This window comes from Stylophora pistillata, chromosome 6 (genome assembly GCF_964205215.1).
Source record: "Stylophora pistillata chromosome 6, jaStyPist1.2, whole genome shotgun sequence".
NCBI classification, from domain to species: domain Eukaryota; kingdom Metazoa; phylum Cnidaria; class Anthozoa; order Scleractinia; family Pocilloporidae; genus Stylophora; species Stylophora pistillata.
In genome coordinates, this window is record NC_142524.1 from 30,705,966 (window position 1) to 30,717,409 (window position 11,444).

General features: G+C 39.0%; 1 protein-coding gene across 3 annotated transcripts; it reads left to right on the forward strand.

The window, feature by feature from the left end:
- The first annotated feature begins 27 nt into the window (after window positions 1–27).
- On the forward strand, window positions 28–10,748 carry LOC111336564 (uncharacterized). Of its 3 annotated transcripts, XM_022942684.2 has the most exons (6): window positions 28–186; window positions 310–374; window positions 2,662–2,772; window positions 5,221–5,564; window positions 7,605–8,016; window positions 9,444–10,748. In XM_022942684.2, exons 1-6 carry the CDS (start codon window positions 81–83, stop codon window positions 9,729–9,731), a joined length of 1,326 nt encoding a protein of 441 aa, XP_022798419.2. In that variant the 5' UTR covers window positions 28–80; the 3' UTR covers window positions 9,732–10,748. The 3 variants fall into 3 exon arrangements, with proteins under 3 accessions (XP_022798419.2, XP_088619099.1, XP_088619100.1); XM_088762973.1 differs by lacking the exon at window positions 2,662–2,772; XM_088762974.1 differs by lacking the exon at window positions 310–374 and having other exon boundaries at window positions 53–186.
- The last annotated feature ends 696 nt before the right edge of the window (window positions 10,749–11,444 follow it).

Sequence of the window (11,444 nt, forward strand, 5' to 3'; positions counted from 1 at the left end):
TGGATTATGATCGCGCCACAGCGAGGCAGTTTCCAAGGTACAGGAAGTGCAACCGAGTCAACTGCAGAATACAGAGGAAGATGTCTTCCGTCCAAGGGGAATTTATTTTCGATGCCGTTGGCGGCTTTTTAACCTCACCAATATGGAATTTTCCAGTGCGTACTTTTATAGAACAGAATTCCCTAGGTAAGAGCAATTTCCATTCATTTTTTTTTCTTATTTTTTTTATAATAACCGAAGTCCAGTGCTCGTGACGCTATACGGAGTTTTCTCAAGAGGAATTAACTTTTTGTTTTCCGTCTGTTAAAGTGTTCGATTCCGACGGCGAAAACCACGAAGCATATCAGAATATACACAAAGAATACAAAAAAATGGTAAGAACTGTCAAACCGCTCTCTCCGTTGACATATTTGTATTTTTCAAGCTTTACTTTGTCAATGTAAATCGCGCAAGTCTGTTTGCCTTCCCCAGGAATGTACTTAAACGTAATGAGTTATCCTTGCAATCCATTAGAAAACGTAAGGTTATTATCAGAGCATTTTCATCTCCTCGCCTTCGTTTCTGTTAACAGGGCAACGTGTTTCGTGTTATTGGGACCGATTTTTTATTTTTACGAGTTATAGACCGGAAAGTTTCAAAGCTTACGCAAGCTTACCCGTGGAGTGGATCGATTCTTGTTTTCAGCTGTCTCCCTGCCAGAGTCAAACAAAACAGCAAGATACCAAACGGGCTCAATGACTCTAAAGTTTAGGTCACAGAAATAAATGTATTTGAGTTCAAAAAGCTACTCCGGTAGTCATAACACAAACAAATGTCGAATTATTTAGTAACGTCAAACACGTAGATATGATTCTTTTCGGTTCGAATTCATCGTTGGTTATTTTACTTAATTTGGAATTTTTACCAAAAGGTTTTTGAATTTTCGCAATCAAGTCTAGGTTAACAAATATTACTTCCTTATGGTTTCTATGCAGGTTATATGGAACTCTTTCCTACCGGTTAAACCAGTGTGAAATTTATTCATGTACATTTAAAATTAATTCATTTTCAACTCCAAATAAATATTGATCGTTTCCTTGAAATACTTCGACATATAATACTGCACCTGTTTCAAGGAGTGCTCAGTATCCGTAATTAGTCTTTGTACTTGCAACCATATTTTACATCAACTATTTGCCAAGTTAGTGAAGAGGTGCCCTCTCTTTTTCACTGCTTTTCTTAAACAGATTTAGGAACTTTATATCCTTTCAGATTCTCGAGTAGGTTAAACCTTTAAGTTGAGGACAGCTCCCTTCATTCAAATTTGTGTCTTCTAATAGCAACTCAAGGTGGCTACATGCACTGATTTTTATTGGAATTTTGTAAATTTTTTTTTTTTAAACCCTGGTGTAGACTGAGGTTTTATTTAGATCAATTTTCTTGAAGCATTTGTCAGTAATTGCACATGCATCCATACTTCATCCTGTGTGAAATAGAATTGATTCTTCATGCAACACTGTTGTACGAACAGGGCTCAACACTAACAGTAGCCAACTAGCCACAGACAAGTAGAAATTCAGTTTCAGCCAGTGGTTTTTTATTTCCACCAGCTAGTTTGGCTAGTAAACAAACTGAAATTGTCGTAACATCTAAGATGTCACCAGCCTTTTGGCTTGTAAGTTGAAAAGTTGATGTTTAGCCTTGATGAAAACTTGGCACTGAAAATTGTTTTAAAGGCCCATTTCCATCCGACATCCTTTGCAGTTGTGTGTTTTTGTTTTGGAATCGCACTATTGTTAAATGGCGAACTCTGATAGCCATTCACAAACACTATTAAAAAGAAAAACAAAGATTTGGTGAAGAACACAGTAAACAAATTCGCAGCTAAATATTTGAGACTGAAAAATCATAAATCGAGTCTGTGTTTAAAACTTGTACAAAGCTTACTTGATGTTGAAGGAAATTGTTCGGCTTCAACACTAAATAAAATATAAACAAATAACCAATATTGGCCAAAACTGATTTACTTTACGCATTTCAATTATAGAAGAATGACTTGTACAAATGAGATTGCTTACATACATATCTCAGGATCTCAAGTAAAAATCAGTCAAATAACTATTCTCACCTCGAAAAAATCTCCCTGGAGTCTCTAGTTCCATCGTAGGAACAATGCAATAACATTTCGGCAAAAGCACTGTCTGTAGTGTTAACGAAACCCATGGTTCTTTTCCTTGCCCTCCATAAATCATACACAGACTCTCGAAGTCGAATAACCTTTGCCGACCCAGGCAGACTTGGCCTTCCTCTAGACCGCTTCTTCGGTAGCATCAACTTTTCAAATGACATTTTGCACCGTCATACATGTAAGAATTAGAAACTATTTACTGATATGGATACTACAATAGTTTGTCATTCGCACATGATTCAAGATGGGACTGTGAAAGCCCCAATTAGTAAGATGGAAGAAGATATGAAAGTGATTCCGCATTTACGAGGAAAATAGCATATTTTTCATATATGAAAAATGATCCAGGCGTGTAAGGCATCTCGGTTGGAAATGGGCCTTAAACTACAATACATTTGATTTTATCTATTTATTTATTAATTTATCAAATATTTATGTATTTTTTACATCTGTAGTGATGGGTACCCTTAGCATTATAATTATTACTTTGAAAGGTGGACACTTTGTTATCGAGCTTTCTAAAGGATGTTGGAATAACAGAAGAACAGTTCATGAAAGCTTGCCAGGAAGGAAGTAGCAGTCCGCAGTTTAGTTCCATAAACAGGGTTAGTAAATCAAAAATATAGTATCTAAATCTAAATGTCTAATCTGCAAAGGTCATTCTAGCCCATCTTCAGCAGATATAACCACCCATCCCATCCCAGGGGAGGACATCCACCACACACCAATCTCATGCGTGGGAAATTAATGTCTCCTACCCCTAACCCTGCAGGAGACGGGACCTACGGTTTATTTGTCCTTATCCAAGAAGACTAGAATGTGTATTCCATTTCTTGATATTATAGAAAGGTAGTACATTCTCCTCAGTTATTTTAAGACCCTGGGTGTTGGTCTGGCCAGGGCTTGAACCCTCAGCCTCCTGCACAACAGTCCGGTGCTCTACCAATTGAGCTAACCAGGAGGCAGTACTTGACAATTTCAACAGTAATTAAAATTTTCTCCATCCCCTCCCCAAAATAGATCAAAAAATATGTGCCACACCCTGAGCCATACAAGTATCTGGACAAGAACAATTTTAAGTGATGATCGCAATCACACTGTCTCAGAACATTTCCTACTTTTAGTGGAACTTAACCCTTGGCACCCTAACATCAGTATGCATATTCTCCACACTGTTCTCTATACATTTCCTAAGGTGATTGTAAGGAGAAATTAGATGCTAGTCATTCTTAGAGATCAAATAGTTAATAAGTAAGTAAGTAAGTAAGTAAGTAAGTAATTTGTATAGGTAATCACATGGGGCCAAGTAAAATTAAGGATTAATATGACGCGTGTTTTCAGAAGTTGCTGAAATTGCCTGAGTCGCCGAAGTTGCTGAAATTGCCTGAGTCGCGTAGCGACAAGGGCAATTTTTGCAACTTCCGAAAACACAAGTGATAATAATCCTTAATTTTACAAGGAACCATGTGATTACTTGTTTATAATATAAGGGGCAAAATGTTTTCTTACTGATTTCGCGCAAAACGGGACGCCATTGTTACAAAACAAACAGAAATTTCTTTACCTTGGCAGCCGTTGCTAAGCGATTTTCAGCCAATCATTTTCAAGTAATTTTGCCCAGGGCAATTACAAAAATTTAATAAAAAATGCCCTCTGTCTTGACCAATCACAATTCAGTAATTTTGCCCCTTATATGATAAATTATTTATATAGCACATGGTCCACAGGAAGATGCTCCCAAGCACTTTACAACGTGCAATTAACCCACCATTCTACCCCGGGGAGGACATCCACCAAACAGTAATCTTGTGCATGGGAAATTAATGTCTCTTACCCCTAACCCTACAGGAGACGGGACCTACGGTTTATTCGTCCTTATCCAAGAAGACTAGAATATCTATCCATTTCTTGATATTATAGAAAGGTAGCAAATTCTCCTCAGTTATCTTAAGACCACGAATATTGGTCCGGCTGGGGCTCTAACCCTTGACCTCCCGCACAACAGAATCCGGCGCTCTAACCAGTTGAGCTAACCAGGCGGCGGTTAATAAATTCACGGAGAATTGTTATGCTTTTAAGGAGAGTAGATAATACTTACTCCAGGTTAACATTTTCCTTTTCAAGTTCTTCTAGCTTATCCTGTAACCTCCCAGTTAGCTCAATGGATAGAGCGCTGGACTGTTGTGCAGGAGGTTGAGGGTTCGAGCTCCAGCCGGACCAACACTCAGGGTCTTAGAATAATTGAGAAGAATTTGCTACCTTTCTATAACATCAAGAAATGTTTAGATATTCTAGTCTTCTCAGATAGGGACAAATAAGTGGAGGTCCCATCTCCTGCAGGGTTGGGGTAGGAGACATTAATTTCCCACACATGAGATTACTGTGTGATGGATGTCCTCCCCTGGGTGGGATGGGTGGGTTTACAGAGGGCCATGTGTTAGAAAACTCTTTACTGGGTTAATCATGTATTAATTTTACCCTCTTGATATTGTATTGACTTGATGTTTATGATGATAGCATACAGCTGTGTTTAAGACAGAAAGAGACAACTTTACATGTTAGACACAAAGAAAAAAAATTATGAATGTTTATTATGCAGATTATCAACCGTTGTTAAGGCTAATTGTGTAAAAGTTAACAATCAAGGGCATCAGGTGGTTGTCATTCTATTCTCATGACCAGGACTCGACACTAACTTTTCAACTTGCTACCCAAGTGGCTAGTGACAACCTAGATGTTACAACAATTTCAGTTTGTTTACTAACCAAACTGGCTAGTGGAAATAAAAAACCACTGGCCAAAACTGAATTTCGTCTAGTCTGTGGCTAGTTGGCTATGGTTAGTGTTGAGCTCTGATGACAATAATGTGTGATCCAGGAGCGATATTGTATCTGGGAGAAGTAAGCTGCTATCCATTCTTGGTGTGAGAATCACATTTACTCTTTAGTAAACTCTGAATTATGTGCATGATTTTGGAGAGAGGCCCATTAGACTTTTATTGCCCATAGGTATTCAACCGTAAAGTCTAAAACTTTCTTTCTCCATTTCAACAGGATGTCTTTGATCAGTTATGGGCTGCTGAAGATTTTGAGGTATTCAAGCGACTGATGACTCAGAAAAATATTGAGCTTCAACTACAGGCCCTGCAGCTTCTACAGCAAATTCATAATGTCCAAATGCCTGTGCCAGTGACTCTGCAAAATCAAATGCCAATGCCTGTTCATATGGCTCCACCCAGTTCTGTTCCACAGACTCAAGGGACAGATGAAGATGCCATCATGCAGGAGGTTTTGAAAAGATCTAAGGAAGAGTTTGAGTCTAAACATAAAGATGCTACGGCTAAACCAGAGCAAGAATTTGAAAGGACTTTGGCAGAATCTGCAGAAGAAAGTAAAAGGTAACAAAGGTTTAAATTATTTGTATTTTAATGTGTCATTTTGTAGAAGGTTGCAATGTTTATCTGACTATGACCTACATGTTTGTCAAAAGAAATTTCAGCAAAGCCTGCTTTTAAAATGGCGAAGTAAAAAAAGTTATTCTAGAGAAAGGTTTCTCAATGAAATAAAGAGTAGTAGTAAAAGTAATAGTAATCAAAGTTTAATGTCTTTACATGGGGCATGGTTACCCATATTGCCTGAGCCAGAGGCTCATGTATGAAACGCAAAACAACAACCCACCCATCCCACCCCAGGGTAGGACATCCATCACACAGTAACCTCGTGCATGGGAAATTAACGTCTCCTGCCCCTAACCCTGCTGGAGACGGGACCTCCATTTTATTTGTCCCTATCCGAGAAGACTGGAATATCTAAACCATTTCTTGATGTTATAGAAAGGTAGCATACTCTTCTCAATTATTTTAAGACCTTGAGTGTTGGTCCGGCCAGGGCTCGAACCTTCTACCTCCCACACATCAGTCAAGCACTCTATCCATTGAGCTAACTAGGAGGTGGTTATAAAGTGAGACATCTAGATTAAGTAGCACACCATAGATTGACTGCATTTCTCTGAAGAGCTGGCACATCTACCATGACTAGACAGCAATATTCTTGTCAACTAAGTGTTTATTTTGAATTGAATTCTATCTAATCTTCTCTCTGATCATCTGAAGTCTTCTCCAATGCTCCTCTAGAGAATCTTTGCTTTTGTCAACACTGGAAAATGTAATTGATGAAGAAGGTTCAAGGTGAAATGATTGAAAATAGTTGAAGCACAAATTTATATCACACCAACCACGTTCCTACAGGGCAGCAATATAGTTTGAGTTGCTCTGTTGTAATTTTTTTTTTTTTTTTTAGTTTAGTTCACTTGTCACCCATGCAAGGTCGTTAGGGATGGTGGAGTTACTGCACTGTCGTTTGTTTGATATACTGCACTTGTTTGATTCAGGGGGGGTCTTACAAGGAGAAATTAGATGCTAGTGACTATCAGGGGCCAAACAATAAACTCCTCCCGACTTAGGACTGGGTTGTTAATCCTGGCAGGTTACCCTTCAGCAGAATATTTTGAAAAGGTGCCATTACTCATTTATACTCTGGTTTACAGTTTACTCCCATGAGTGACCGAGACTGAATTTCTCCTTACAATATCAATACAATATCAAGCAGGCAAGTGATGAGAATAGAGAAAAATATCAATTAGGAGATTATTAGTTGATCCAATACCAAATTTTCTGAACCAACATCATAAGAATTGTATGGCAGACAGTAAGGAGAATTGCTACTGAGATCTTGGCAGTGAAAAGGTTCAAGAGAAGCATTTTGAGAATTAAGTGTCTTGGTAAAGAGAAACAAACTGACAGTGTGTAGTGGTTTGAATGCAAACTCTTGTGCACTAAATCTTGTGGCTACCACATCTCCTTACAACCTTAAACAACCCAAAAGAAAGACAAATGCTTTCTCCTATTAACACAAAGAGTGGAGTACTTCTTTTTCTCTCCTCTTGTAAAAGTTAAAATTCACTGTTTATGCCTTGAAATTCCTGCAACCCAACCCTACCAGCTAACTGCCTTCTCTTTTACCTGTATGCTCTGTCACATTCTTTTTCAATTTTTTTAGTCCTCTGAGCCTTTGTTCTCTACACTTCTAGAACATCTTTATCGTTGCCAACACTGGAAAGTGTAGTAAAAGAAGAAGACTCCACGTGACATACATAGGTTTTAAAAATGCTTCTTTCTCTTAATGTGGATGTTTTGCTGATATTAGGTCATCAGTACTCACACTTTGTTTTGAAGTTAATCATTTAAACCTTTACACTCTATAGTTCGTCTGCATTTTCTCCATACTGCTCACTATATATCCCCCAAGGTGCTGTCAAGGAGAATTTGATTGAGATCAAAAGCATCTTAAGTAAGGGAGAATGTCCTCTATTCTCTTGTTTACATCTTGTATTTCTGCCAATTTTAATTTAATTATTTTTGTTTCTGTTTTTTGATAAGGTTAGCTGAGATAGCCAAGAGAGAACAAGATGAGTTAGAAAAAGCACTACAGGCATCACTGGAGGCACAAAAGAAGCAGACAACCGAGGCGGAGAAATTGCGGGATGATGTAAAAAAATCACCATCAAAAGGTTCTCCTCAGCCCACCTCTGCTGAGACCAAACCTGCACCCAAGCCATCCCCCTCAGAAAGTAAAGCGGCGACTAAAGCTTCTCCCGCTGCGAGTAAGAGAGCACCTAAGCCCTCCCCTGTGAAATCTACGCCACCCACTCAGCCTAACAGTCAAACTTCTGGGTTACCACCCCTGATAGTACAAAAAAAGAAAGCGGATACACCAACTAATGCCGCAGAAGAATGGTTAAAGAGCGCCAAGGAAGACGCCGCCAAGAATACCAGTGTCACGCCAACTCAGGTAAACTTATCTGTCAATTACTTGGGTGTGCGTGGGTGCGCGCGCGTGAAAACTGGTTATCACGTGGGCAGGTACAGCCAATAAAGTAAAATTGCGTGTCTCTCCGGAAACATCCTTTTGTCTTCGTTTCGCCTGATTATAAATCCCCTTTGGGTCTCAGGTTTTATCGGGTACTTCATTTAGATGTGGCTTCCAGTATTTTTGTCTAGGTGTGAGAAGGACTTCAAAATTTGCTTCGCTTTGCTCTGTTATTGGTGAAGAAAACTCGTGCTATCCCCAAATTGCGACTTGTGCATCCACGTTATCCCGCGCTCAAGGCGGTTAACATTAATCTGAGATAGAATAAATATATGAAAATCATATATTTTGAACTGCGGTATTTGATACGTATGATGCACGATCCTCGCAGTAGATAGCGCTATTTAAGCAATAGCGAAATTCAGACCTGAAAAAAATCAGGCCTGTACGGGACTCGAACCACTGACCTCTGCGATACTAGTGCAGCGCTCTAACCAATTGAGCTAACAAGCCAACTGAGAGCAGGCCGTTAAGTTGATTCGTAATGAACCCGTGAAAGTGATAAATGAGATAGAATAAATATAACGGCCTGCTCTCAGTTGGCTTGTTAGCTCAATTGGTTAGAGCGCTGCACTAGTATCGCAGAGGTCAGTGGTTCGAGTCCCGTACAGGCCTGATTTTTTTCAGGTCTGAATTTCGCTATTGCTTAAATAGCGCTATCTACTGCGAGGATCGTGCATCATACGTAACATTAATCTGCATTCTAACCCGAGTCGCCCCAAGCTAGGTAACGTGTACAACCGCGTCACGCAATATCAAACATGGCTTCAAGTAGGTAGATTTGTGTGGGATTTCAAATCATTTTCCCAACAAAGTTATTGTATTGAAATGTTTCTATAAAAAAAAAAAAAAGCCTCACCTCATTTTCAATAGTCCATAGTTGTTCTCTGTGTGGTTGTTTTCTTAATTTAGTGTGGTTTGAGCGATTTCTTTCCTCCACTGTTCTTTCTCTCATAAAGAAATAGCTACTTTTGATGGCGAGCTTTGCACTGATTAACTGGTTACACCTTTCAAGGGGTTTGGAATTGTGTGACACTTAGATTGATAGCGTTCTGAGTTTGTGTTACTTTCTCAGTATCTTTATGTAGAGTGTCACGCCAATAAATATAACCTTCTTACATACTGCTGCATGTTTAGCTCTGTAGTACCATTGTCACACCAGGGCAGGGACAGAACCCGAGACATACTCGGTAACTATTGTCACGCATCTTGCTTTGAAAACATCCTTTACCGAGAAACACCATAGCGCTTCTGTCACGCCCGCAGGGAGCCGTCTAAATTTACTGTCGAGCGCTTTTAATCCAAGTCACTTTAAATTTCCATCGATCGTTCCTCTTTTTCATTAACAGTCGAAGGAGATAAGCGAAGAAGAGATGAAAAGACGAGCTGCCTATCTTAAACAACAGCGAGACAAGCTCATGGATCTGAAGAGGCAAGAACGCGAGAAGAACTTGGCGAAGTACACCGAACAACAGCCGAAGGCCCGGCCGACGTCTTCTCGAGCAGCGCGTCGGGTCACTGCCGGAGAGCAGGTCGCTTCGCCGGCTGCAAAGAGCGACGAAGATGAAGGAAAGAAACTAGCAATGCGGCGAGCTCTTGCGGACGTTTTGAAGCGAGAAGTCGTCGATAAAAATTAATTACTAGCGAACTAATTTTTTGTAGGTTGAGCTTTAGCAAAGTCTTTTTTTAAGTTTTTGTTGTATGAGAATTTTACAGGAAGCGAATATTTTTTCGGGTAAACTTCTTACACGAGAAGTTTCTTCTTGGGCTAAAGTTTAGAAATTCAAGGTATTAATTTAATTTTCAGAGTCATTCAATGTGCTTCAAAGTTTTTTCTATTTATCTCTTTTTTATTCTCGTTTCAAGCCTAATATATCTTCATCCTGTTTCTATTACCTTAAAGACACATTTTCAGATTATAGTCACTAATTATGGAATATTTTGTCCCAATGTGGACAGTGATGGTACTGAATTCAACATCGTAAAGGAAACATCTCCATTACTTTTTTTTTACAGCAATACTAGTACGTTAGCAGAGAACTTCAGACTCATATTTACTAAAATGCAAGCTAGAATTGAGAAAAAAAACCTTCTTCATCATGATACCAGAAAAAATCCTCAAAATGTTTTCAGGTTTTGGAAAGCCAAGGGTTTCTAGGACTTTTAAAAACTTGAAAAGATTCAAAAATGGATAAAGTGCTTGGAGAAGTCTTAAAAACTGATCGAATTTACTTAAGTCACAAGCAATAGCCAATCTAAGTCAGAAATTACGACAAGTTTTGAACTGAAACTGAAATAAATGCCCCTTCAGTCGTTAACCTTTTTAACTCCCAGAAGTTATTGACATGTAACTTCTCCCCATAATATCTAAACATCCTGCAAACAGGTGATGAGAATACTCAAACTTATCTTGATCTAACAACAAATTTTCGTAACAAAATTACACGGAAATGAGTAGCAGTTAGAGGGGAGAATGAACTATCAGATCTTGGAGGTTAATGGGTTAATTGCGCATGAAGACACAAACTGTAGTAAATTTAAGAATGACAAGTGCTATGTTTTAAAGTTCACAAAGCAACCAGGTGGAAAATCAAACACGGTTTAATGCTACTCTGGTTTAAAGAGTTAATAAATGTAACCGAGAAGTTACAGTTCATAGACTCGACGTTCTTGAACAAAAGCTCATCTTTCAAACCGGCGGTCTAAATTCCACAGGTATCAACGAACGCATTTCATTCCACCAATTTATTCGTGTTTTTCTTGTTGCCATGTTCCCACTAATCTTGTAGCTCCTTTTTCTGCCTTTAAAAGCACACACAACCCACAATTCCTCTATTCGCTCCGACGAAGGGCTAACGCTCGAAACGTCAGCTTTTATAATCGTAACGGTGGCCAATTTACCATTTCAACTTTGTTGATATATTCAAATTCGTTCCTATACTATCCTCTAGTGCCTTCATCAGGGGTGATCTAATCGTTGCCACAAAAGGTTCTTTTTTATGCTCACTAATTGGCTGCCCTCGTTTCTGACGAGGTATAAATAGACGTCACAGACAAATACCTCGCTTTCGACTCTCCCACCCTATTTGCAATAAAAAGTCCGTAGCTCAGTAAAATTTTACTCGAAGACAGAGGAAAGAAAATATGTTTCGGACGTCCTAAAGGTAAATGGTTATACAAAAACATTTTTTCCATAACTACAAGAAACCAGTTAAAACTAGTAACACTGACTCCTGACAAGAAGGAACCAGCGATTGGTTATGTTAAGGAAGCATTTGCGCAGATATACCCCTGGGTATCGTTTGCCCACTGGGCTCCTCAAAGGGAGAAAATTGCCCGTCGCCACCTTT

Coding starts and splice junctions, on each gene's coding strand:
- LOC111336564 (XM_022942684.2), top strand. CDS start 81: ATGTCTTCCGTCCAAGGGGAATTTATTTTCGATGCCGTTGGCGGCTTT. Junction 5,565..7,604: donor TCTGCAGAAGAAAGTAAAAG/GTAACAAAGGTT, acceptor TTTTTTGATAAG/GTTAGCTGAGATAGCCAAGA. Junction 8,017..9,443: donor CCAGTGTCACGCCAACTCAG/GTAAACTTATCT, acceptor TTTCATTAACAG/TCGAAGGAGATAAGCGAAGA.